A 27502-nucleotide genomic window follows, 5' to 3' on the forward strand; every position below is an offset into this window, starting at 1 on the left:
AGTGCTACATATTAAATATTTATTTATCATTTACTGTGCAGTGAATAAAAGATGAAACATAGTTTTAACAGAATTTTCCATAATCAAATAAAATAGTAAGTCTTAGATTACTGACAACTCCGTTCCATGTATTAGTTCTCCATTAATACCCACACAAATATTCATAGTCATTTTACAAATTTAAAGCATTGAAAATGTATTGTATTTAAACCGTATGCCAGTTCCAACAATTAACTGTTTAAGTTAACTACCGAGATCTTTTAGTTCGGTTATGGGGCAATATCGTCACATTACAGAGTCAACAAAGCTTTCATCTCAACTTAAATGCCCAAAGTGTTGATTCATCTGATCAAAGTTTTGAAAGGTACCATGTAGGCTGACTGTCAGACCCTTTGGTGTGTGGATGAGCCCTGAGAGAACAAAAGTGTGAGACCACATTCACACATAACAGGAAACCCAGAATTTAACACAAGCATAGGTGGAATGGAAAATAGTTTACAAACACAAACCAGAGAAAGAGGAAGTAAAAAAGGTTAAACTGCAATGGCAGATATGACAATGCCTTCGACTTACAGTTAAAGAAACATTTCTAAGTCATTACTTAAAGTGATTAAAAGTTAATTTGCTTCCTTTGTTTCCTCCTGCGCCTTAAATATTTTTACTTTTGTGTATTCAGATACTCTTTACTGTGTTTTACAAACAGTCCATTTACTCATTATAACCTGTACAGACAGAAACGTGGTCAATCACCACTTCAATATGAGGAGCAGGGGACTGTGATGGTGGAGCACCTCTATGTGTTCAAATGCAGCATTGCAGGTGAGGAGCACACTGCCCCTGCACTTCTCTCCAGTCGAGACAACAGTATTAGTGAAGGAGTCAAAAAAAGCTGAAGGCAGAGTTGTATATATTGATAATTACAGCAAACATGTAAGCAAAAGATGTTAGGAATCAAGATTATTAGAAAATAAAAGTAACTGGACCATACTAACTTCATGGTAGGGAATGTAAACTGATATGTATTGAACTCAAGTAACTTCAATTAACTGGAAAGTTTGGCAAACTTTTATATTTTGCCTTTTCTTATTCAAAAACTACAATTTTAAGACAAAAAAAGATTTCTTTTTTTAAAAGGAATATGCTTGAAAGTACTCCGGCTCTGTCAAAAGCTCCAGCTGAACACTGAATCGACAGACATGAGAGCGGTGTCTTTCCTCTCATGTAAATCGTGAAAGTAGCTAAGCGCAATGTTCAAAATGTCAAATTATTCCTTTAAGATTTAAGGTAAAGCCACTTGATTATCAGAAGAAACATTTGACCATCGCAAAACCAGCATATTGCAGAGTCAATGTTTACATTATGTTTACAAAAGTCCACTGTCATACGCAGGCTGGATCAGATCATTCAAACTAAAAGCTGATACTGTTGTCAAGCTCCTCAAGCTGGGTGACAGTCTGTACCTAAACTTTTTACACTGAAGTCAATAAATAAAAGAAATATTTTCAAGCTTAAAATTAGAGATGGTCATTTTTGTGTTTCCCACATCCAGTGCACCGCGCAAGATCAGACCATGTTGGTTTGGGTGTTGGGGCTGCGACTCTGCAGGTCCTGTACCTGGTCAAGAACCCAGTTGATGTTTGGTCTCTCCTGGGGATTTGATACCATTATGGAGCTCAGCAGCATCTGAAGGCCCTGTGAGTAACTGGGAACACGACAGACAGATAGCAAATTAGCCATTATACCAGAGTTCATACACAACAAAATGCAACAATGGGAAGTTAACAGGGGTGTGATGGTACACAGATTCACAAAGAATTCATGTCTATCCCGCTTTAGTAGTTTAGTATGAGTTTAGTACAGAAAAAATAAAATAATAATAATAATAATAATAATAATAATAATAATAATAATAATAATAATAAAACCAAAAAGATCATGTTTCTTTTCATCTGGGTGATTACAAAAGTGGAGCACCACTGACACCTTGCTCTCGTCTACAGGAATTGCTCCCAAGCAATGACTCAGATGTTGTAGCATTTCATTTGCCAAAGTGTGACTGACTCGCACGTCCCTCAGCTTGTTGTTCAGCAAACCTGTGCTTTGTCTAAAATGGCATTAAAATATGTTTTTTAAATTACCATTTTACATGGTAATGGTATTAGCTGCTAGTAGCTACTAGTATAAAATATATCTTTAAAATGAGTTACTTGCTTTGAAACTGTGACATTTTTTCTTTTCTCAATGGAAATTTTTCTTTCCTACCACTATCCAGAGAGGTAACAGGAGCTGATGCATTAATGGAAAGTTCAAGTTACACTGTAGGATACTGTTACAGTCAGACTGACCTGCAAGACTGTGGGATGGCCACTGGGTTCTGGACAGCCAGGGCAACACTGTCCCCCTTCTGAAACACCATGTCATATGGCCCCTCCAACATCATCATGCAGTAAAGCACACAGCCAAGTGACTGGAGGAAAGCAGGGAGACAGCAAAAGATGAGATAAAGAAGTAGTCAGTGGATGATAAAGCACTTGGTTTCAGAGACGATGTCACCTGAGATGACCACAAGCACAAACCCGAAGAGTAAAAAAATACAAGGCTTTACCCAGATATCAGTGCGCTCGTCTATAATGCAGTGGCTCTCTACATTGAAGAGTTCAGGAGCCCTGTAGGAAATGGTGCACCGCTGGGCTGCCCAGTCTTGTATCGTCATAGCTTCTCTGGTTCCTCTAACCTGAAATAAACTCAGTTTTATTAAAATCATCACTGGGTAAGATCATTTAGTTAATGTTTAGAAGATAAGCCTTTAAACATAGACAGCTGTGTGCATGTATATAAATCTTGAAAAGGTTACGAAAATACTTATTTAGTTGAGTAGATGGGGAAAAAACAAAACAGTTGAATGCCCACGTCACAAACATGATAAAAGATTATTAACTTCCTTCAGGTAGCAAAACATTAAATCAATGACAGTGAAGAAAACAGTGGAAATATATAGTTCACTGGCATTAAAAATGTTACTCTGCCATCTAGAGGAAGAAATGTCTACCCTTTTTAATAAAACAATGTCACGTATAGTGAGTATTTACTCTCTTAACATTATCAACACGACAATTTATGAGTCGCCATTAAATTAATTTAAAATAATTCTCCTAAATATTGATCTTTCTAAAGTAATCAATAAAAATGTACACACTTTTCACACATCCTTACCTCAACCCTGGCACGGTTCATAGAGCCCAGGTCCATCAGAACCGGCCTGTCATCCTCATCCAGGAGCACATTTGTGGGCTTCAGGTCTCTGTGAAATGATAGCAGACATACCATGCATTTAATTGTGTTAATCTTAAGAAGTAAGACAAAATTTGCAATTTGGAAAAGCACGTCAATAACATGAATGCTAAAAGATCAGAAATGGAATCTCACTGATTGGGATATTTTCAATTTCTTCATTTCTCTATTAAGTTAAACATTGTGGACAAAATGCAGTAAATGTATCGCACAAGTTAAATGATGAACCACAAAATGCTGCTATATTCACTCATACCTAACACTTACACACAAACACTTACCTGTGTGCATAGCCTTTTTCATGAATGGCCTTGAGTCCAGAGCAGATCCCACGCAAGATTTGCAAAATCTGCTTTTCGGGCATTGAGCTCCCCTTGTCTCTTAGCTTCTCCAGAACAGACCACAGGCTGCCTTTCTGTTGACATAAACACACCAAGATCAAAACCAGATCATCATAATAACAACGATAATTCCCCTTGAGGTTGTTCTGGTCGTACTAACCGCTGCGTTAACTTACGCTGATATACGGCAGAAGTAACCAGGCTTCAGTCTTTCCTCCACGATCAACAAAGGCGTGCGCGACCAGGCTCAAGATGTTGGGGTGATTAAACATCTGATGCATTTCCATCTCTGTCTGAGCCTCCTGTCGGCCTTCGCGGTCATGGCACAGGACCCTCTTCAGGGCGTAGAAGCGCCCGTCCTTTGCCCCCTCTACCAGATCGACATAACTGAACCCACTGAAGAGAGGACACAAGGATTAGGAAACAGTGTATTAATCCTGACTGTAATCCCATAAGGAGACAAACATCAACATCTCTCAATACTGTCGCCAGCTTGTTTGTTGCTGAAACTGAAAATTTGCTGCAGCAGGATTTGTAGAATCGACTCAAAGTAACCTGAAATGTTCATTTTAATGAACATGAAAGAAATATGTCACCCAGTGCAACAGTGATGTGTTTTTGAAAGTTTTTGGGATGTACATAAGACCAAGTTTTGGCTACGCAAACAAAACCTTCAGAGCTGGTTTTCATGTTTTTATGTAACATTTAGACAAAACATTTAATCTTAGAGGTGAAGTCAACATGTTACCTTACCCTTCGTCTAGTTTCTGCACAAAGTAATACTTCTTGTTGTCGATGGTGATGGATCCACGGGAGCATATGCACAGAGCCTGCCCCATCTTGACTGGTACATTGTTTAACACAAAGCTTTTAAGGGCCTGGGAAAGGAAAGGAGACAAGTAGTTAAAAAAAACATCCATTACTGACAGATATAAGTCCACAGATAGAGTAAATAAAACAGGTTATAAAAGCAAACAACACATCTCCTCTCTAACGTCTAACCGTTATCTACAACCGCCAAACTGACACGTTAACGTCCGTTTTTTTTTGTTAACGTTAGCGTCGAAATCGCTGCGTCATTGTTTTTTAAAGTAAGCGGCAGCTTAAACATACCATAGCTCTGACACAAACAATGACGGTACGTCTTTATTCTTACCAGCTGAGCTTTCTGTTTACCAAATCACCATACTGACATTTCTGGTCCAGCTACTACTGCTGCTTCCGCCTCCTTTCTTCTTCTTCTTCTCCTTTGGCGTTCATTGGCAGTGGGCATCCTTAATGTTGCATTCACTGCCATCTGCTGGACTTTACTTCTTTCTTATTTCCTCTTCTGCTGTATACTTTGGATTAGTCCAGTTGAGACAAGAAATCTCACAATGACTCTCCTCCCTTCTCTAGATTTTCCACATTCTACTAAACTCTACCACTATTCCTGCCTTCTGCAGCCCTGTACTCATCACTTCCCTCTCTCTTTCATATCTAGGACACGCTGTAGTCACTGTCTCCCTCTCCCCCAAGGCCCCAGTTTATTATCTTAAGTGTTATTCAATTTACTGCGCCCTATTCTTATTCTGCTTATGACTACTTGTTCTGCTCTATTCTCTCCATAACACCCTATCTCTCCTGCTACACTTACAATTTATATAAATGGTTCGTCCAGTGATTGTTTATTTTCCTTCCCTCCCTCTGCTTTTGATAATTTTACTTTCATTTTCACCTCCTCTTTCTTTACTGCCTCCTTAGCAACTTTGTCTGCTTTTTTGTTTCCTTGTACTCCTAAATGCACTTTTTTTTAAAAATGGTGTACAGCGATCCACTGTACATAGTGCAACTGGCAAGGCAGAAGTGCTAAAAACTGTAATTCCTCAAGCGGCCACTAGGCTGGCTTCAGAACATTTCAACGTCCATAAACACCCATATTAAAATGTCCAACCTCACAGCAGAAATAAACATGTTTACAGCGTGGTACAAAAAAGCAGTTTTGGTCTCTATAGCTAATTTCCCCATTCATGATAAGTGGGGGTGATTTTTTTCTGTAACACATCTGTTCAACTTATATTAAAACTTAAAGTTATGCATAATTAACAGTGTGGCTGCTTTTGGCTCACAGGTAATTGCCATTACAGATGGCTTATTTGCACTCATGCATCATTTGGCCCACTTCTGCTGAAATGGTTAATAAATAGTACACACTGAACTTTTTCATCTTAAATGTGTTTTTAAAAGTTATCCTGTTGAACATTTTCTCTTCTTTCTTTGACCTACATATGTTTCTAAATGTTTACTTTATGGTTCAGCATGCATGTAATAAAAATACCCTTCCCATCACTGCTCTCATCACTCATTTACTGCAAACTGTTGGCTTGACCACAACTTTGCTAATAAGACTTTAAAGTGTTTCTCCGAAGAGCTTGTTTCGCTAACCTGCCTGCCCTGATTTCCTCTCAAACTGTGAACTGCAGGAAACCACATAAATGTTTTTTAAAGTACCTTGTTTAATAGGTTGGAACATACTTGAAACACTTTGAATAAAATATCTTCACAGCTAGAACTAAGAGATCTGTCTTTAGAATTAGGCTTAAATTATGCATTGTATTAAACCTTGCACATCCTCTGCATATCTTTTGACAACCAACCCAAGCCTACTCTTTGCTTCATTCCAGCATGGTGTTTGACTTTGCTGCTCCAAAACACTTTCCTAGAGCTTGTGCTTGTGTTTTATTAAAGGTCTAGTAAGATTTAGTGGCATCTAGCAGTTAAGTTGCAGACTGCAACGAAATGCATTAACCCTTCCCTCGCCTTCCTCTCGGGAAAAAAAACGACTATTAGCCACAGAAAAGAGTAATGGGCACTCAGTTTCCCACTACAAATAGACATGAATACTTCTTCATATGTCTCCTATTTATCTAATACAGGGGTCTTCAACCAGGGGTCCGTGACCCTTAGGAGGTCCACAGAGTGACTGCAGGGGGTCCACCAATTAATAACTGACAATTTTCACTAAAATAATTTGTGAGAATAATAGAATAGAAAACTTTTATTGTCATTGTACAACAAACATACTGTAAGCACAACAAAATTACAGGGGGCTTCAACGAGGTGCTCGTCCTAATATAGGTAATAGTACAGTATAGACAAAGATAAAACCACAATATAAATACAAATGCAAAAATAAAATATAGATGCTATACAAAGAAAACAGGGTGTATTCATGAAAAGTGAATGCTGCATCTTGCTTGTATTTGCATAGCAAATGGTAAAAGCAACTAGAAAATTTCTAAAGAAATTTTAAGTGTGCGTGACTCTGGCCCGTGACTCTCCCCCATACATCATTGACACTGTTGAGTTTACAGAATACTAGAAAATTTCTAAAGAAATTTTGAGAGTGCCTGACTCTGGCCCCGTTTCCCCCATACATTATTACTGACACTGCTCAGCAAATTCAGTACTAGAAAATACCCGCAGAAATTTTGAGAGTGACGAGTTTGTTGTTGCCAGGGGTCTGTATTTAAAAAGCACACCTCAAATAGTAATTTTTAACATGTTTATTTAGACACAGGAGCAGCTAGCGCTGATGCGCTAGCAATTACCATTAGCATGTTAGCATTAACGTGTTAACATTAGCTTGTTAACATTAGCATGTTAACATTAGTATGTTAACATTAACATGTTAGCATTAGCATGTTAACGTTGATGCGCTGACGCATTAGCAATTAACATTAGCATTAACATGTTATCATTAGCATGTTACCATTAGCATGCATTTAATTCTTAGTGGCTAATGTTAATTAGCATTAGCATGTTAACATTAACATGTTAAAATTAGCATGTTAACGTTGATGCGCTAGCAATTAGCATGTTATCATTAGCATGTTAGCTTGTTAATATTAGTATGTTAGCATTAACATGTTAGCGCTGATGCGCTAGCAATTAACATTAGCGTGTTAACACTGATGCGCTGACACGCTAGCAATTACCATTAACATGTTAGCATTAGCATGTATTTAATTCTTAGTGGCTAATGTTAATTACCATTAGCATGTTAGCAATAACCATGTATTTAATTCCTAGTGGTTAATGTTAATTAGCATTAATTTTAGCATTGGTCGCTAATGTTAGCAAAGCTAACGCGCTAGCTGCTCTGCTATCTCTGTGTGTCATTTTAGACAGACAAGTTCCAATTAAGTGCTAAAACTGCTAAGATGGCCGCCGCTCGGTTTCTCCCCCCTCTCCTCCTTCAGGCAGGCTTGAGGCTGCCAAGCAACCAGGACCTAATCAGCAGCAGCTAATCTGCACCTGTTAGAATGTCAGATGGAAATCCTGACAGAGACAGAGAGAAAATGCTGAGACCTTCCCTCGAAGAGGAAGGATCTCTGACCAAACGCAGAGATGTATAAAGTACTGGAGTAAAGGAGTGGAGTAGAAGTACAAGTGCTATATCAAAAAACTGACTTTAGTAGAAGTTGAAGTGTTCATTAAACACCATACTTAAGTAAAAGTACTAAAGTATTCAAAATGTTTTGTACTTAAGAATTGCAAGTAGAAGTATGTAAAAAAAAATGTACTGAAAGTAAAAATACAAGTACTGTTGTTTATATTATTTCAAATATTTATTAAGGCACAACTTCTAATGTTACAGTGTTACAATGTTCATAGTAGAGTTCTATGATTTCCCATGGTCTGTGAATGCGTCTGAATGAATGCGAGAGCGAGGGGGCGGGGGAGCAGGTGAGAGAGCGCACCTGGGTGTCAGGTGTATGACGTACGGCGCACGAGAGAGGTTGATGTGAGACCGGGACTGTTATGTTGTTGTTTTTGGCGTGATTATGGCGACAGTAACCGAGTCCTGGAACCAAACGTTCAGCAATAAATGCAGGTTTGTTCGATAACGCCTCGTCATTCATCACGCGTCCGGCTGGACACTACAATAGTAACGAGTAACGATTCAGCACATGAAAAATGTATCGGAGTAAAAGTATTAAATTCATCAAAAATATGTAGTGCAGTAAAAGTGGAAGTTGGGGGAAAAAATAATACTCCATAAACAGTCCCAGATACGCATTTTGTACTTAAGTACAGTACTAAGTAGTTCCACTTCGTTACTACATCTCTGCCAAACCGTATTTCCAATCATTGAACCGGCTTAACCTGAAGCATCGTGTGCCCTTCCTGAACGTCTACATAGTCATTTTGTGCCGATAAATGAAGAAATGTGCCCTCAGGAGAAAAAGAGAGAAACGTTACTTCTGCTTTCTTCCAGAAAATTTCCCGCCTTTTTAACATGGGAGTCTATGAGGGTGTGGATGGGCTCTGCTGCCGAATCTTCGGTCTCGAGCCAAAACTATAAAGCTGACAGCTTCAACAGTGTTATCACTGCGACCGCCTCGAATTTTCCTACATTTCTAGCTATAAATGATTTCTGTAGCTTTACATTTGCGGCCACAGTCGCAGTTTACAAATTTATTTTTCGACGACTTTTTCTCTCCCTCTCTGCAGTCATGACATCACGCACTCTAGCTCTCGAAAGTTCTCGCAATACACACCCATTCATTTTTGGCGTCGTTTTTTGGCGATTTTTGGACTTTGCGCCTTACACGCACACTCAATTATACAATATTGCACATGAGGTATTGCTCGTGACATACAGGTAATATTATTGCACAGGACGTTATTGCACGGAAGAGATTTTTGAATGTTGGGGGGGGGGGGCTAGTGCATGTGTGCATTCAGGATGGTGATGGCTTTGGGAAAGAAACTGTTCCTGAGTTTCTCATGATATTGAGTAAACTGCAAGCATTAATATGCAATAATAAGCTACTTTTAACATAAAGTATTTACAAAATAAATGATTAACTTTTATTTAACAATCATAATCACACATAGACCGATAACTCAGTGTTTAAATAAGTTAATAAAGTGAAATAAAAGGTTGTTAAAATGAATATTATAAGAATTACATGTGGGGGTCTCTGTTGTCTGTGTGTGTGTGTGTGCTGAAAAGGTTGAAGACCTCTGATCTAATAAACAAACACGGAGCTTTCTGTGCACACAGCGCCAAAAACAAGACCAGCGGCGCTTATAGGAGGAGCTGGAAGAAAGCTTGAGAGGAGAAATGATGGCGGATTACGAGCACAAGAGAAGAAGGAGTCACAGCGCTGACGGAGGTGATATTTGTGCTGGTTTAGCGTCTAAAAACACGGTTGAGAAATGAACAGTTAGCTGCATTTAGAGCTGTAATGTTAAGCAGAGCTTAACTTAGCCACGTTAGCTCATGCTACGTGTCGGTGGCTAGCTGAAGGCTAACACGAAGCTAACATAGTTTCTCACACGTTTCCTATGTGAGCTAGCTGTGGAAACGAGCCAGGCTTTAGCTACTGGGCTAAAGTGTCTGCTAACGTTAGCCCTGCTCATAAAGCAGATATGTTAGCCGGCTATTAGCCTAGCTAGGGAGCTAACTGTAGCTATGTGGCGCAGGCTACATTACCGAGTATAATAACGTTATTATTATTATTATTATATTACGTTATTATGTGCTTTACACGTTAGTTAACCGTGTTAATTGTAGCTGGCAGGTCTGCTCACACAGTCCACGAGTGAATTTTTAAAAGTTACCTGGCTAGAAAGCATTAGCATTTAGCCACACAGGTAAAGGTGATTTATAGAGAGATAGCTTTTTTATTATTCTCCAGTTCGCAGGAAACTGTTGTTCACCTTGGTGAGTTGTCTTGCCTCAAGCAGGGCCGCAGGAGGAGGAAGACAGAGTGAAAACTAAGCCTGTCTCTTGTAGCACTGTGGGAGGAGAAGGGACAGCAGTCAAACGCACATCCCAGCATCTCACACCTGAAGACGAGGACGAGTCCTCTGCTGCAAGCCAACCGGCACCCCCAACCAAAGTCTCCAAGATAGGCTTTAGCATGAGCAGTCAGATGGGGAAGAAGTCCAACCCCATATCTATCAAACTTGGAGCTACAGTGAGTGTGCAGACTGCTCGCAGACATTCAACCTGCAGTGTGTGATCGTGATGTTTTTGTTTGGAGCTTATAGCTGCACCACAGTGTGTGAAAGTTAGGGTAGATACAGACACGTATACGATGCTACTAGATAGATAGATAGATAGATAGATAGATAGATAGATAGATAGATATACTTCATTTATCCCAAGCTGGGAAATTACAGTGCAGCAGCAGCATTACACACAGTGACAAATAGACAACATAAGAATATAAAGAACAAACTATACATAATAAAATATCAAAATAGCAATAGTAAAAAAATATATTGTATTGGCAGTGTTGATTTGGTGCAAAGTAAGAAAGGAGAACTGTGCAGTGACTGTAAATTATGACCTGAGTTGTTAAGCTGTTATTATACAGTGTGATGGCATGTGGCAGGAAAGATTTCCTGTATCTGTCCCTTCGACAGCGGAGCTGTCTGTCCACTGTGTGATGGAGAGGGTGCTGCTCATTGTCCAAGTGTAAAAGATGTAATTCTGTTAACACGTTGCTTGTAGAGTCCCAAAAAAGGATTCCGGCTCAGATACAAACCCATACTGTTTGAATGAAAGTGGTGTTCATGAATAGATTGATAGAACTAAAGCTGCATTCAGACAGGATCAGGCGCCGCGGCGAAACTTTTCATCTCGCTGAATCATCGGCCTTATCGAGGCAGTTTAAATTGTGAGTTGCAGACACAGATTTAGAAGCTGGGGACATGAATCAAGCAAAGCCAGAGTATCAGAGTTTAGTCCATGAATCCACCTGGATCGTCTGTTTCAGAGACATTTCAGGGCTGACTGTGGCGGTTTACACAATCCCATCGTCTGATTTGGCGGCTGCTGCCTGACATCTGTCGCAGGACACTGTGTTTTTCCCCCAATCAAATGAGTAAAAAAACCTCAGTTTTCGCCACTGCACCAGATCCTGTCTGAAGGTGGCCTAATTCAGTCATTAATCAAGTTAAACTTATCGAATGTGAGGATTTGTGATGCTGCTTCGTTTTTATTTTGATTCCCTAAATCTTGCGTCCCTAACCTTTTTTCTAGAAACCCAAAGAGCCTGTACCTTCACTTCCTTCAAAGAAGCTAGGGATGGCGTCTGTTTTTAATGAAGATGATGATGTAAGTACACACACTAATACCATGGTTGTAACAGATCCCTGAACAACAGATACGGAGAGGCTTACTTCTACTTTCTCTTGTCCTGCAGAGTGAACCTGAGGAGATGCCTCCAGAAGCAAAAATGAGGATGAAGAACATTGGCAGGTATATACCCACATATACATGATGGACAATAATTGTTTCACCACCTTTCTCCATCTTTTCAATTCAGTATTATCAACTGAGCTTGAAATGACTAATTGCTGTCTTAACAGGGAGACGCCAACGTCTGCAGGACCCAATTCCTTCAACAAGGGCAAGCAGGGCTTCTCAGATCATCAAAAACTTTGGGAGAGGAAGATGAAAGCTCAAGCAGACAAATTGTAAATGACTACAACAGTCTTTGTCACTAATGGATCACTTTGAATAGTTTAAAGCATGTCAGAGATATCTACGAAGGCTCAAACTAGTCTTCACTGTAGTCTGCTGTGAGATGAAGAATACTTTAAGCCGTCTATGATACTCCGTGACTGAAGTCACATCACCTTTCTAACCACTATCAGCTGATGCAGGAGAGGAAAAGTGTGGGGATATGGGGGACAGACACATTAGCCAGAATATCGTTTAAACGGCTGCTTTCTGCTGGCTAGTGAGATATAAAATCTAGTATTTTAGAGCCCCCTCTGTGACATGCTTGTTCCTATCTGAAGCTGGTTAGGCGTGATCCTGAGCACTCTTAGTGTCGCTTGTCTAATACGTGTAAAAAATGTACATAGAAGTGTGACAATGTTTTATTTTTAAATCCACAAATGGGAGTGTGTGTGTTATGTTTACGTGTGTGTGTGTGTGTGTGTGTGTGTGTGTGTGTGTGTGCGCGCGCAAAGACTTAGGCTAGATGTGAAGACGAATTGTTTTGGTTCGTTTAGTTTCTCATTATCAGTGTACGACCCTTTGTTTTCACCAGATGTGCCACCGCATAGGCAGTCTTGTTTAGGTTTCTGTGTTTTGGTTTTGTTTGAGCTTTGTGCCACTATTTTTGGCTTTGCTTACTCGATCTTGTATTTCCGTCTGCTTCACTGAAAAAAAATCTGAAAAATCTGGCTGTGATCATTTTTATGTTCACAATGAAGGAACTAACAATGTGTTCTTGGCTGATAAGCTGTAACATGGATATCCGGATGCTGGTGACATTAAGGGATTTCTTGGTTGTTAGCAATGATTAAGCACATTTATAAACTCTTACTCATCGCCGCTTCACTCACGCTTCAGAAATAGCCTCAATCCTTTTTGATTCAGATATTTGTGTTTATTCTGTGACTTTTTGGAAGGTCCCATGATTTAAAATGTGAATTCCTCTGTGGGTTGCCTACATGTGTAAAGGGGCTTTCCCCAAACGAATTACATTATCATAACCATCAATGAACACATATTTAAAAGTTCTAATAATAAAACATTTGGAAGATTCATAATGTGTCAAGTGTTTATTGCTCCAAGAATACATGACAAACCTTACAACACGTTTGTTGTATTTCAGCTGCCACAGAAATGATAATTCTTTATATTTTTACCGAGTGCATTTTGTTTGTTAAAATATAAACATTTAAATTCTGTTCTTTCATTTTAATGCTTTAAATTGTAGAGCTGAGGTAATTGATAATTCCGCACTGTTTAATGGACACAGTCTATTTTTGGTACATATGGGAATCAAACATGACACACCACTACATACCTTGAGCCCTGAGCATAACACAACGGTGACTCATTTCTTTTTTCCTTACATTTAAAAACGACACGTTATGATTTGGCATCCCTACCATCATGGAAACTTCCTTGACGCATTTGCCAATTCAAGTTTTAAACCGTTGTAATAAAGAGTGTAGCAACAAGCTGCATCTTACAATAAATATGATTTAAAAAAAAAATATATATATATATGCTGTACATCATGTTAGGAAATAAATGTCATAGGTAACACAGTCTTAAATCACTGGGGCTTTATGAGTGAAACAAGCTTCATTCTGTGATCAGGCATGGCCTTCCTCAAAGATTTCCAGAAGTCGCTGGTGGCTCTGACAGGTTGTCCTGAGGTCCAGTACATTCTGGGTAGCACCTTCAAGGCCCTCTGGACCTGTGTGGGCAGGTCCGGATGGATGAGGGCTGCTGGGGCTTTATTGGTCCATATTAGCAGGAGTTTGAGGGCAGACTTTTGCAGCAAAGCCTAAAGACATGGACCAAGTAGAAAGTCATAAATAATGATTTTCTCAGTACAAATGTGACATCAAAGACAAAATGAATCACTGAACAGTGAACCGATTTGGTTTTGCTTGTGGTTACAGTTTTAGATTAATTTTCCTATGGTTTCCTTTTATGCTAGTGAAATGCTAAAACGAAACCACTGCTTTCAGGAATTATGTTGCCGGTAACTCACACCCAGAAGACAATAACTGCTTCCAATGAAAGCAGGTTACACTTCTACTGAAAATAGATGGAAAATGCTGGCCGGAAAGGAGGAGAATGATGTGTATTGTCAAGTAAATGGTTGGCAGTTGACAGGATATTGGTGTATTGTCACATAAGTTTAATCAACATAATGTAACTTTTCTACTATAAAACAACAGAATTAAATTTAACCTGATGCTACACTGACTTATAGGGTGAATCGTGCATCTGCCATGCCTGTTCCTGCACTTGGGTTCCTGGTATGATCACCTTCGAGAAGTATGTTAACGCTTTATAACACATAGTCGCACAACACCAACTACTGTATGTCACTGATTTTTTGTGAAACTTGATCATATTTGATGGAGAAAATGCACCTGGTTTTACTTCTGATGATCTGTGATTTCAAGAGTTTTCAACAAAATCTTGAAATAAATTATCAATTTTAATTTGCTAATCCATCTTATGCAACTTACTGTATATATCTTGTATTAGAGTAATTAATTATATCATCAGGAATTACTGTTTTATACTGCAGGGGAGTAGGCTACTACTAGGCCATACCTACTGGTACACTTTATTGGTTTTTGCGAATATTATTGTGAAACAATTATTAAACTTCCTTCTATGTGCTTTAAACTTAACTAGGTGAACTATGCCATGCTCACATTACGGGTGGCATTATATACTGGTATTGACAATAATCATGATCCTGAAAAATGCGATCATGTTAACCTCTAAAGCCCCATCCTCTTTTTTTAGGGCTCTGAATGACACACCCAAAATTAATATATATCTCTGCAACTACAAGGTTCATTTGAATAATAAAAAAATCACACTTTTACAATCAAATGTGAGGAGTGGGTTGACTTTATGACACTATAAATATTTTGATATTTGATAATTGATTTGCTTGGTGTTGCAGTTTTGTTTGGTGTGTGTAAATATGGCTTATATATGCTTGTAACAGAGTTTCTTCTGTTTAATTTAATGTCATGGTTTTGAACCTAGGGTCCCCCAACTGGGGGGCTTAAGAGGTTAATGATACTCATATGATAATATTGTGTTTATATTTTAGAATATTCTTAAGATATTGTGATAATCCCCTTGTTGTGAATGATGACAGCCCTAGTTCATGTCATATGGGATGGATGGGAAAGACCACTGTGTTAATGAATTGGGAGCATTTACCTGAACCTGAACGTACCTGAACTCCTGATTCCAGAACAAATATAGCATTGTTGTTCGAGAGGTATTCAGCTGACAGGAGACAGATAAGCATACGGCTTCTCTGTATTGCAAGAACCACATCACTTGTATATACTGCAAGAGAAAATGGAAACCATCAGGAACCTTTGCAGTCAACACACACAAACACACACGGTTTATCATCTGACCTCCAGGAATCACATCTCTCTCCATCAGACAGAGGCGATACCCCCATTGGTCCTCTAAAACTTGGCGTAGCAGCACTTCTAGCGGCTTCGGGGTGGTTTCACATGCTGCCAGTAAAAAAAGTAATGTACTTTATCAGTGTACTTGCATGATAATGAAATACAGATACAGATATCACACACTGAACATGGTGGCCTACCTTCCTTCGAAACTCCTTCCACCTCTTCTGATGTGCACACATATGACAGAAACACATCAAACTCTTTTTTCTCTGTATGGTGGAGGCAGATGAGAAAGACAGATGTGACATTAAAACATCTAAAATATAAATTTGGGCTTTTGAATGCACTGATTTTTGATCTATGCAGCTGATACACGTGATTAAGATTGTCATCTTGGTTTCTGTCCCCACTTGATTAAGCGCAGTATCAAAGAGCCAAATTACAGCTTGCTAACATTTTTTTTAAAGCACATGCACTGGATATAAGACTATTTCAAGAACTTATATATATTTCAATTGTTTTTATTTATTAATGTAATGCATTATAGGGTTAAATACAAAGTGAAAGATGAAAAGAGATTTTAAGTATGTGTCTATGGTTGAATTTTCCTGTGAAGCCACATCCCGTCTGAACAATCTGCTTTTGTGGTTTACGATGGCAGAGCTTGCATGCAGCCAGTGTTCAACTCCGGGTTTTTACTCTAATGTGTGTGTGTGTGAGAGAGAGAGTCTGCATTCTGACCTGTATCAAGTTGTCCATGTCTGAAGTGGGATCTGTAGATAAGTTGCAGTTCCAACCATTTCACATGCAAAACGATTCCCAGCCCAGATACCACCAGCAATGACACAATGGGATACCGAACCAGCGACGGCCAATTTGCTGAAACCCAGTCCAAAATACACTCATTATTGATTCATTCTATGTTTAAACAGCAATAAAATACAATCAATTGGGGGTGTCAGAAACTTTAAGGAATCTGTAAATACAAACTGACTTAATATCACCTTATAAAGACGGTATAATGAACCTTTTTTGCAAACTGTTGCTTATTTAGACATCCGGCAACATTTGCATTAATTCAGAGATGTGTTTGGATCCAATACTCCTCCTTTTAGCTCTGCTTTGGAGTCCACCTCCACCACTTTCTTTACTAGCTAGTTACTAACTTTGCATGTCTGTCGTTTAGTGTTGGATATGTAGCGTACAGTTGGTTTATCCGTGTTCTTTTTTTAAAAACAAGCGGTGGGATTTAACCAGTTAAGTATACTAAATTGTGGTCCAATCCCTGGGCCACACTAAAAGGCTCTGAGTAGAGCTGCAAAGTGAATCACTAAACATCTCTGGGTTCATTATTAAAAGTGATTCCTTTCACATTAAAGCAACACTGTGAAACTATTCTACCATAAAATAACCAATTTCCAATAATTTGATGCTACACTGATTAGTAATCAGCTATGTAATTAGGTACTATGTAACTTTGTGCTCCTGGTACAATCACCCACAAGACGTATGTAACACGTTACGGCACTAACTATTTCACTTTTGATGAAACTAGATCAACACCGTGGTTTACAGAGTTTCCTAGTGGTCAGTAAAGTGCTAGGCTGCCTGAACTTTCAGCTCAAAGCACTGCAGAAAGTCACTGTTTGGGTGTTTTGAAACAAGAGTACGTTTTCAGACCTGGGGGGGGTGAATGCTGACAGGAAGTGGAGCTGACCGAAGACCGAAGGGGACATTGAGCAGTGACTGAGCAAGAAGCCGCCAGACAAGAGTAAATCTGGGACTGATTTTTTGTCATTGGCGAGAGCTTGGTGAAATAAAAGGCTGAAAGACAGACGTCCAGCTGGGCTTTCTTGCTGTTGGACTAGTCAGTAATATAAGCTGGCTGCTATGTCTTATGCTACTTGCTTGATGTTTGGCTGTGTTAGCAAAGTTTTGAGCTTGCTGATAAAATATTCATCACAAATACATGCATGTAGCTGGCCATATTTACATCAGTGGTATTACACTCCAAAACTCGCATGCATCGCAATTTCTATGCATAGTTCTAAGCATAGTTATTTGTTCCTGTAAATATAAAAACATATTGATTTGCAGCTTTAAAGGTTGCCTGCACAAAAACAAACCAAATGTTTCAAACTCACAACTGAGATCATACAGCGGAAGTAACTGCATCAACATGGGTGTTTTGTATATAGCTATAGGTGGTGTAACCATTGGGCTCACCGGAGTGGTTACATCAGACCTCAATGAATTTTTCAGCTCGAGCAAAGGTGTGTAAATGGGTCAAGTGCTGCCTTTTTTTTTCAACCACAGGATCGTAAATGGAGGTTCTGGTAGCCTTCGGGGTCATAACTCTGAGCACTGAGTTTTGAGTATACAGAGGTACATCCCCAACATCGGTCAATGGGTCAAAGCAGCGTGCCTCCCCTGGCAGCAAAGAGACTTTCACTGCATCACCTACTAGTGCTCCTGTGGTGTAAAACGTGTTACATATTTGCATTTTCAGGTAGATGCAGCCAGTTTGAAAACCTAGAGGGACTTTCCTTTAGATTTGTACTAGATTTTATTTGACATTGACAACTGTAATACAACAATATCATGAGAAACTCTAGTATGAATAAAGAGAAAAATGGTGACAATAGAAGAATACCACCTTTAATTTTCTTCTTGAGCTTGATGGTGACACTGCTGTTTCCAACTGTATTACTGGCCATGCAGGTATATGTGTTGTTCAGATGTTGTAGAGTCACCTTTTTTATGATGGCTGTTTGTGTGACCTTGACCCATCTTGGTGGGGTTTCCTTCTCGCTGAATAAGGGAAAGAATTGCAGTTTCCTTGCATCCTAATGAAATCCTACTGTCATGTCAAGTCTGAAGCATCAAATCTTACAAAATTCTCACACATGAATACTGACGGTGTATAATGAAAGTAAAAGACATTAAGTGACTCACTCTTTCTTCTCCATGGATAGTAGAGTCATATCTTCAATGTTGCCACCATAATGCATGTACCACTGCACCACTGGTGAAAACTTTGCCTCAAAAGGAAAATTTATCTCACATGTAAGAGTGTGAGACTGACCTGGAATAAGTACAAAATTATTCATTAAAATATCACTTCCTCAATGTCCTATAATAAAAGTAACAACAACATTCAATGTCTTATTTATGTAACATTAGAACGTTAGAAGATGACATGTTAAATTGTTTTAAAAGCTGTCTGAGCCAAATCAATTACATACAATGATGACTCTTACTTAACAAGTTACGTTCAACAGAGAACCAGAACTCATGAACGCAGGGATGTACAACCTATTTAGGCTGAATATAGAGATGAGAGTGTTGACCTTTGAGTGACACCACTTTTTTTCTATTGACGTCTGATATGGCTCTGAAAAAGCTGTTCACTGGCCATTTAAATGTGTTATTAATGCTGATAGCTGTAGGATTATATCGTGGCACATTTGGACACACTTACCGAGCTCCACTTCTTCTGTCTTGTTGACATCAGGGTACGTAATGTTGGGAGGGCGTCTTTCACAAGCTGTTTAGGCATGGAAAATAATAATAATAATAAACAAGTTCTTTATTATAATCTGTTTACATACAGTACATTCTGTATAAATGATATCTGAGCTCTCCTCCGACACACCCACACATCTATTGATTCTCTATTTACTATCTATTAACTATTTATCTATTAATCTTATAGTTCTCTATTAAAATCTGCTAAATTAATTCTATTAAATTATATTCTGCTGCTATTTCCTCGAGTATCCTGTTTGTAACTGTCTGTCAAAGCACTTTGTAAACTGTTTTTAAAAGGTGCTCTATAAATAAAGTGAATTAAAAAAAACAAACACAAAACAGCACAAAAAAAAATGAAATATGCATTTCTGGGAAATGTATCACTAACCACACATGCTCTCGAGGAAGTCGTGGTTTTTATGTCAGCAGCCGGATATGAAGAAAAATTTCTTAGTCCATGGTGTGCACAATTTCTTAAAATATTTATTGTAACCATGATATTTTCATATTATTAGTCAATTACCCTGATGACAAAGGTCACCTACACCTAACTGTTTTTAATTATCTTTGCCATCATAAAGACTGGACAGCGTATGTGTGACGTCACCCACAGGTTTCTAAAGAGCCGTTTTGAGGCTCAGTGTGGATCTGAATTTTTTGTACCAGGCTGTAAACATGTTTATTTCTGCTGTTAAATATGGGCGCTTATGGACGTTGACATGTTCTGTAGCCAGCCTCAAGCAGGAAGCTGCAGTTTTGGGCAATTCCGCATTGCCTTCATTTCCCAAATACAAAGAATGCTGCTTAGTATTATTGTGTACCTAACCTCTCTCTCAATACACACACACACGAACACCCACAAATACAGTACTTACATATGACTGTGACATTAACAGCCCTCCTGACGGTCAATTTGATTCCTTGCTCAATCATTTGTCTGTCACAGAAATATAGACCAGTATCCCTTGGATCGACTTTGCAAAAATATAAGCTCCCATTTTTCCCACAGGTGGATCGATTCCACGTGGACACAGCTGTCGTACCCTGCAGGAAAGCATCTTTTTAAAAAAGTTTTTACTGTTACGTTTTAATTGTGAAATGGATCCGGTTCATGTCTGTTCCTTACCTTGTACCAGGTGACATTTGTCTCTGTGTTGTTACTACAGATGCAACCTGGGCAGTTGATCCCTCCACCTATTCCCACAAACAGCAATTGACTGCTCTCTTTAGGCTGGGAGCATTCTAGACTCCTCTTCACCACCTGTAGATGGAAGGACAAGTTTCTGCCGTTGGGTAGCAGAGATCCGAGCATTTATTAGAAGCTCAGGAAAAAAAAAAACTTAAGAAAACCTTGCAAATTAATGCAGGAATCACATGATGAAAATTATACTTCCAGAGAGTCTAATGCAACACCGACAACAGTTTTATAAAATAAAAACAAATGCCCAGCACCACGAATTGAGCCATATTCAAGATTATAAACCTATAACTCAACTAGGATGACAATTTCATAAACTCATCAAATTTGGCTGGGTATTTAATAACACTTTCTTCTTTGGTCCAACAAACTCAGAACACGTATTTATTCTTACTTTACATGGACTTTAATCATCAAGTGCATTACATTTGATGAAGTGCGTTTTTAATTTAACATTATGTTTTACTAATCTGTAAATTATGAACAATGATGTCAATTGATACACATGAAAAAAGTTGCTGTAATCATTCCTCCTGGTCAAGAAGCAATTCCTTCTTTATGACATTTCAGCATACGTGGATGTGTGTGTCGTTTTAAAACCCCTTCATGAATACATCACATCTGCATCATCACATTCTGCATTGTTTATTTTATTTTATTTGTATTGTGTACGTATACAACTTGTTTTAAATACATGCATTAGTTTTAGGATTTGGACTGCTTTCAGAGATTTTAGTTTATTTTAAGATTTTATTGATTACCCAAAAAGCACAAAGAAGCCTAGTCTCAATTCATTTAGCAGATCTTTTTGTGTCTCACTTGGTTGCTTCTAGGTCCAGATTTATACACAAAGGAGATTGAGATTGAGTTTTCCTTTATAAAAGGCTATTGATTGTGTTTTGATGTTTTCTGTGTGTTCTGAGTTTATTTGTTTATGAGATTATCATAAGATTTTAGTTCATTTTCATCTTTTTTGTTTTGTTTTAAATGTGTTCTGCTTTATTGCAAAGCACTGTGCAACTGTGTTCTATAGAAATAAAGTTTTCAGCTTGGCTCAACTCGACTTGTCTCTTTTTCCACTGCAGATAGGACACAAACACAGGAAGAACTGAGGATATTCAGTCAGGGTTAAGGTGTTCCTGACTCTCTGTAGTTGTTTCAACTAAGGCTGAAGGTAGCAAGACAAAAGACTGCTGAGAGTTTGGGAAATCCTATCCATCAGAGTTCAGACAACAAGGCGACTCTGGTTGCTATGAGTCACATGTGGAAATTCGCTCTGAGCAGCCAGTAGTCTGCAGTGTTTTCACTACTATCCACAATGCAATGCAAAAAAGAACAGAACAAACAAGTCGAGTTGAGCTGTACAATGCTGTGGCGACAAGAGTCACTTCACTTGAGACAGTATTAGTTTAAAACTGATTATGGGTACTGTATACTGCTTAACTTGCAATTGCAAGCTAAGTTCTATTTTTATTTGTATTTTATATACTTCTAATGATTTAAGTTTTACTTATCTATCTTGCATCTTGTGCTGCAACACCTAAATTTCCACTCTGAGTTTAATCACTACGCAATTATGGCGACAAAAAAAAGTGATTATTTACCGTGTGAGGCATGTGTACTTTCCAGAATGCTTTTCTTCTGCTAGGAACTTCCACTGGCAGTGAAAACATGGGCGGTCATTTCCTTCCCTGCCTTCTCCAGTCATAGACCAGACCACTTCCTCAACTCCATTCTCATTTTTGAAACACGGCATCATAAACATTTCACCTTCCACGGCTCTATAGTAGTATGTGGTAATATTCTGCCGATGCCCTGAAGACATTTGGTACAGAGTCATATTTCAGTTATATTTTAATTATAAAAAGGTCTCACACACAACCACACACATACTCTCACACACACAGTTTTTCAGCTGTAATATTGAAATACAATTTGAGTTTAAATGACATACCTGTTTGTTTCTTTCGTCGGCTTCTTCCCATACAACATCCCTCCAACAAGATGGGAAAGAAAACAAAAAACACAACGTATCCAGCTTGCATCCTGTATCTCTAAATCTTTAAACACTGCCGGTTGATTTCAGTCATGATACTGATAAATGCCGATGCATGATGTGTGTCTTCCTGACATGTTTTTCTGTCTTTCTAACGGTCTGATGTTTACTCACCACATACATAACCACATCTGGAGTTCTTGGTATTTTCTCATCAACGTTTACACCTCGCCTCTTTGGTGGTTACATGAGGCACATCATTTTCACAGGACACATTTAAGTGTAGTAGGTGGTAACCTATGGTTTCCTGTTTGACTGTGTTTAAACATGATTTCATCAGAAATTGTTCAAGACCCGTGTTCTTGTTAGTGTGTGTGTGTGTGTCACTTCCTATGTTAAGTGTAGAAGTGGTGTTGTGTAATATTTTACCATGAGAAAAAACACTAACTGTAGCAACACCTATTTTGTGATTAGAAGTAAGGCAGATTTGTAAATGCATTTTTTTTTTTTACATAACACATTTACATAATACCAAAGGTAGAGCCAAACGTGGTTTACTAAGAGCACATTTAAAGAAAGAAAGTGTGGTGCACACGCTCACTGCTTTGAGCTGCAGAAAATCTTGCATGTGGTCCCCTAAAACTTTCGCTGGCCTGGTTTCTAATCGCACCGCACAGCCTATAGCCTTTTTTTTTTCTAGTTAATACTCTGTTTTTGTTTTGTTTTTCTAATTCAATGTATTTGTTGCATATAATTAAAATAATAGTTATAGCAAAATTACTATAATATATATATATAATATAAGAATTACTATTAAAGAATCTAAAAATTAGTAAAGATGAGGATCGTCATTGGAGCTGAGGTGGGCTGAATGACATCTGGTTGCTCAAACAAGCCACCTGTAAGGACACCTGTGTCAATCAAAACGGCCACGCTGTTAATTATGCTCAACTTTAAGCCTTAAAATAATTTGAATAGTTAAGTTATACAAGATTCAACCTCAGTACAGTTGTCATGAACAGGGAAATGAGCTATAGAGACTGTTACATGCCCTTAGGTGCGTTTTGTGTCTTAGTGGACGTAACAGAGACCACAACTGTTTGTTTGTTTTTTTTGTTTATTTCTGCTGTGAAGTTGGACAGTTTAACATGGGCGCTTATGGAGATTAAACAGGTTTTCAGCCAGCTTCAAGTAGCTGCTCAAGGAGCTGCAGTTTTTGGCACTTGTGCATTTGCTTCACTTTACAGCCATGGAGGTTGCTGTGTGTTTTCCACATGATGTAATTGGAAATGACTGTTAAGCCCCTTCACCAAACAGCGATCATTTAGTCATTGCTAACAAGGCCGACTGCCCCAGGAGCCCCAGATCACTTGGGAATTTCTACCACAACAGCACCTATCAATAATATCACTTGGATCCTGCATCATTACAGTTTTAAAACATTTAGTTTGTACTGCGCTCAGAGATTTCAGACTGGTTAGTTTCTTGGCCGATAAAGCTACCGCCTATGAGGTGTGGTGTGCTTTTTACTCAATGGGAACTTGCCAGTAACAGTGGCCCCAACTGTAACCTGGGGCCCCCCATACAGGTTGATCCAGCTATGATAGTGAAGTCCCTGTATCCTGTCAAACTTTACAAGAGTCATGGAGGTAATATTTGCTTAGGCAGCTAGCTACAACTAATAAAATCTGCCACCAGCAGTTGTTAAATCAACCTAAAAAAAAAAAAATCTATGTTGGTGGAATTCTAAGTGTAAACTACTGTCAGGCCAGAACTCAAACAGGACTCAGGAGCAGAAGTGTCCGTGAGCAGGTTTATTGGAAAACAAAACCTCTCGACAGAGTGATGCAACACAAAGGCTATGAAAAACTAACTTAAAAGGAGTCTCTCAGATGGGAGAACTGGACCAAAACAAAAGTAAACAAAAAAACACTCCTAAGAAGGAAAATCAAAAGGCTGGACAATACTATACACTAAAAACCAAGAACTGAAAATCTCTCCATGGGATTTAACTAAACTAAACACTATGGAACCAAAAGCAAGACTAGAAAAGAACTAAACTAAACACTATGGAACCAAAAGCAAGACTAGAAAAGTAAAAAAAAACAAACAAAAAAAAAAATCACTCTTACGAGGCAAAAAACTCACGAACATACACACTGGGACTATGATCAAGGCTTTGGAGCTGGCTTGGGTGAACGAACAGGAGACGAAACACTTTGTCACAGGACAAAGGGAGACACAGAACCTATATAGACACACACAGATGGGTAATGGGAACAGGTGGAGACAATCAGGAATCACAGCAACAGGTGACACACAAGGGAAGGGCAAGTGATCTGAAACGAGAGGGCAGGTAAATTTCAAAATAAAACAGGAAATGACGAGACAGAACAAAAACTCAGCTTGACTTCACCGTGGTGTGACAACTACAAGAGTAAGCTTGCCCAAGAACAGTAACCAAAGTGACTTTAATATAAAATACAATTTATTTTGAAGGCACGTCACATAACAGCAGCACATTTCATGCTTCAGTAAATACAGTAGCAGCATTACAGTCACATTGCAGATAGTGCTTTGGGTGAGTAAGAGAACAGAGCTGGCATGTTCAAAAACAAATTCAAGTAAAAGCTGCCCATAGAAGACCTGTGTACACAGTGGTATGGCAAAAAAAGAAAAAGAAAAGCATAACAGTAAAGATGAAGAATTCAGTTACACCAATGAAATATGCGACCCTGTTTCCAAAGAGGTTAATATAAATGTAAATTCATGAGGTGTAATGACATCAAAAAAGTATTTTAGATTACACTCATACCTACATTATATCTTTTGTGACATGAAAATATTGCTCATGTCAGCAGTCATGCTAGAAGTCAAGAAGTCAAGGACACATGTATAACAAATTAGGGCAGTGAAATGTTGAAAATGACTTAAGTTCAATGGAAATTATTTATTACAGTTACAGAATAGATGCATAGATGAGAGCATCTTATATTGCCCTTGCGTCATTCCCCCTGCCCTCTTTTAAGTAAATACAGTACCTCATACAATAAGCAGAAAATAAGACTGCCATACAGATTTTTTTAATTTTTAGAAGCCAAAATCCTATGGCCACTCAGGCAAACCATACTGTCACTGCCAAACAATCATCAGTTTCGTTATATATTTAAAAAAATATAATAAAATAACAAAACAGGAGTTAATGAGTTCCCTTTCAGTGTGCCACCATCCAAGTGTACCAACAACTAGGAGACGACTAACAGTTCCAGGTAATCTATTTATAACATCTGTCACTTTTCTGTGGTTTTCTGCAGAACAAAACTTCTTCTATTTTTTTGTGGGCTGTAATGTACTGTGGAAACAGCAGCAGATCTGCCGTCTGTACTTTGATGGCTATCTGTGCTTAATAGGTGACCTAAAACGAACCAATAGAAATAGAAAACAGGTTGGTTTTCAGCCCACTTCCTACATAACTTTGAGTTGTTTACAAGATTCGTTACAATGTAGGTCAGATCAATTTCTGTAATTAAATATTACTGTGGTGGCGTTTTAAGTCGACGGACAATATTTACACAATCGCTAACTTTTCTGATTGGCACAATCGGCACGCATTTATTCAGTATCATCATTAACTCATGATGATGTGTTTTCCGCAGACTTGCAATATTGACCTGGCGGGTCCCCAAGATTGGCCTGAAGCAACAGATCTAGTTCCTCTTATTGTCCCTAACTCTTTGAAGAAGTAATGAAAGTTGCAAGCTGGGTTTTTTTATTGTTTGATGAGCAAAATGTGACGCAGCAGCTTTCACAGTGATTGCGTCAACCCAAAAGGGGCTGTTGCTGTTTTGAGAGACTTAGACTTTTGAATTAATTATTAGTATTAATATTATTAGGTCACATACTGGAAACACATGTAATACAGGCAATTAATTCTGACCTGGCTGAGCATTGTACCAGTAACATCTTAGACTGTTTGAGGTAAAAGTGTTATTTTTGGTGTGCACTGAGGGGCAGGTAGGTGATAGCGTAGCTGCTTCCAGAAGGAGGAGGAGAGTGGCCTGGAGCTTTCGCCTTTCCAGGTGACACAGTCTCCAGCCTTGCCAAGAAGCTGCAAGGCCTCTGGTAATGACACATCTGTTGCCTCAGTTTTGATGAAAACCAAGCGAGTCTGTCGCTCCACAAGAGCTTCATGGATGGCACTCAGCAGACCAGATTCTGGACCACGATCTGAAGAGGTGGGAACCAAAACCAACGTCCGGCTTTGCTCTATACAGTCTAACACTGCCTCTGCTACAGCTGCAAACAACCAGAGTTCAGATTAGACATTACTGCATTAAGATCTTTAGGTAGATTTCCTTCAAAGTAGATCTTAAATACGTACATTCCCCTGGTAAGATGTCACGATCAAAAAGACAGAGACTGTAACCAAATGTCTCTTCCAGAACACTCTCCAGCTGTTTTCTGTCATCTTCATTCAGCCCTGAGTCTGTGTCGCTCTTGTAAGACATCAAAAAGGCATCGTAGCTCTTTCCATCTGAGCGAACGAACAACAAAAGCTTTGTCATTTTTTCTGCAGTCCAAAAATAGCACAAATATATAAACGTGAAACATAAAACTGTTAAAATGAAACAAGTACCTGAGATGCTGCTGTGTAAACCAAGAGTGTCACGCAGGAAAAGAGTGATGTCAATTTTGAACTTCACATAGATAACTACTGTCACAACCATCACTATCACAACGCAGACAATGCCAAGAGCCAAGCGTTTGTAAGAAGGCTTAACTGTACAGAAATAAAGGGGAGAATAAATGAATTAAAATCAATGTGTTAATGAGAGCTGGATTAGATATGATGCTGAAATGATAAAGTTCATTCACGAAGACACGTGATATTCTATAGACTAAACAGTTTATAAGCAATGATGAAAAAATGGTTATTTGCAGCTCTATAAAAAAGTGAAACTAGGAAAGATGATTGAAGAGGTTTGAGATGGAAGTTACTGAACACACACTGGATCTATCCATCCATACATACATTTTTGTGTCAAGGTGATGTTGACATATTGTTGAAAGGCTTCTTTGTCAGTTTGCAGTTTACAGATGTAGTTTTTTGATAGATCCTCCTCTGACACTTTTTTTAAGACCAGAGATGCTGTCATCTTTATTCCTTCAGTATCATATTCACTGGAAAGGAAAGGGAGGGAAACAATGAAGGCT

The 27502-nt window shown here is 38.6% G+C and overlaps 4 protein-coding genes across 7 annotated transcripts in view; 1 reads left to right on the plus strand and 3 right to left on the minus strand.

Annotated features, from left to right (window-relative positions):
- On the minus strand, positions 1-4921 carry stk16 (serine/threonine kinase 16). Its single transcript, XM_010729924.3, has 8 exons — positions 4789-4921; positions 4386-4510; positions 3809-4028; positions 3573-3706; positions 3214-3301; positions 2606-2734; positions 2346-2467; positions 1-1702 (listed from the first exon to the last, which is right to left on the minus strand). Exons 2-8 carry the CDS (start codon positions 4469-4471, stop codon positions 1564-1566), a joined length of 918 nt encoding a protein of 305 aa, XP_010728226.1. The 5' UTR covers positions 4472-4510; positions 4789-4921; the 3' UTR covers positions 1-1563.
- Positions 4922-9656: 4735 nt separating this feature from the next.
- On the plus strand, positions 9657-13191 carry pcnp (PEST proteolytic signal containing nuclear protein). Of its 2 annotated transcripts, none has more exons than XM_027281523.1 (5): positions 9657-9796; positions 10368-10603; positions 11674-11748; positions 11837-11892; positions 12003-13191. In XM_027281523.1, exons 1-5 carry the CDS (start codon positions 9745-9747, stop codon positions 12112-12114), a joined length of 531 nt encoding a protein of 176 aa, XP_027137324.1. In that variant the 5' UTR covers positions 9657-9744; the 3' UTR covers positions 12115-13191. The 2 variants fall into 2 exon arrangements, with proteins under 2 accessions (XP_027137324.1, XP_010728223.1); XM_010729921.3 differs by having other exon boundaries at positions 9663-9796; positions 10371-10603.
- A 2-nt stretch (positions 13192-13193) lies between these two features.
- Positions 13194-22569, minus strand: LOC104918246 (interleukin-18 receptor accessory protein). The gene is made up of 12 exons (XM_010729922.3): positions 22247-22569; positions 21897-22107; positions 20221-20377; positions 19970-20138; positions 19045-19110; positions 18519-18648; positions 18220-18374; positions 16305-16442; positions 15761-15832; positions 15564-15668; positions 15374-15489; positions 13194-13945 (listed from the first exon to the last, which is right to left on the minus strand). The coding sequence occupies exons 1-12, from the start codon at positions 22335-22337 to the stop codon at positions 13712-13714; spliced, it is 1644 nt and encodes a 547-aa protein (XP_010728224.3). The 5' UTR covers positions 22338-22569; the 3' UTR covers positions 13194-13711.
- A 2185-nt stretch (positions 22570-24754) lies between these two features.
- Positions 24755-27502, minus strand: part of LOC104918267 (interleukin-1 receptor accessory protein) — a 51243-nt gene continuing 48495 nt past the window's right edge. For 2 of the 3 annotated variants that reach the window (XM_027281602.1, XM_027281604.1), the window contains exons 7-10: positions 27321-27469; positions 26925-27068; positions 26670-26822; positions 24755-26584 (exon numbers count right to left, since the gene is read on the minus strand). In XM_027281602.1, coding sequence (XP_027137403.1) covers positions 26253-26584; positions 26670-26822; positions 26925-27068; positions 27321-27469 — 778 coding nt within the window. In that variant the 3' untranslated portion in view covers positions 24755-26252. Of the gene's footprint in view, positions 26585-26669; positions 26823-26924; positions 27069-27320; positions 27472-27502 lie in introns of all 3 variants that reach the window. The other variant, XM_027281603.1, reaches the window with a different exon arrangement.

The sequence above is a fragment of the Larimichthys crocea genome, chromosome VIII (genome assembly GCF_000972845.2).
Source record: "Larimichthys crocea isolate SSNF chromosome VIII, L_crocea_2.0, whole genome shotgun sequence".
Lineage (NCBI taxonomy): Eukaryota > Metazoa > Chordata > Actinopteri > Sciaenidae > Larimichthys > Larimichthys crocea.

What these genes read in the sequence shown, in the direction of transcription:
- stk16 (XM_010729924.3), bottom strand. Translation starts at nt 4,471, where the DNA reads ATGGGGCAGGCTCTGTGCATATGCTCCCGTGGATCCATCACCATCGAC. An exon ending in TACTTCTGCCGTATATCAGC is followed by an intron (nt 3,707 to 3,808) that starts GTAAGTTAACGC and finishes TTATGTCAACAG; the next exon opens with AAAGGCAGCCTGTGGTCTGT. An exon ending in GCCATCCCACAGTCTTGCAG is followed by an intron (nt 1,703 to 2,345) that starts GTCAGTCTGACT and finishes TCGTGTTCCCAG; the next exon opens with TTACTCACAGGGCCTTCAGA.
- pcnp (XM_027281523.1), top strand. Translation starts at nt 9,745, where the DNA reads ATGATGGCGGATTACGAGCACAAGAGAAGAAGGAGTCACAGCGCTGAC. An exon ending in CTATCAAACTTGGAGCTACA is followed by an intron (nt 10,604 to 11,673) that starts GTGAGTGTGCAG and finishes CCTTTTTTCTAG; the next exon opens with AAACCCAAAGAGCCTGTACC. An exon ending in TTTTTAATGAAGATGATGAT is followed by an intron (nt 11,749 to 11,836) that starts GTAAGTACACAC and finishes CTTGTCCTGCAG; the next exon opens with AGTGAACCTGAGGAGATGCC.
- LOC104918246 (XM_010729922.3), bottom strand. Translation starts at nt 22,337, where the DNA reads ATGCAAGCTGGATACGTTGTGTTTTTTGTTTTCTTTCCCATCTTGTTG. An exon ending in AAGTACACATGCCTCACACG is followed by an intron (nt 20,378 to 21,896) that starts GTAAATAATCAC and finishes ACCCAACGGCAG; the next exon opens with AAACTTGTCCTTCCATCTAC. An exon ending in GACAGAAGAAGTGGAGCTCG is followed by an intron (nt 18,649 to 19,044) that starts GTAAGTGTGTCC and finishes TACTTATTCCAG; the next exon opens with GTCAGTCTCACACTCTTACA.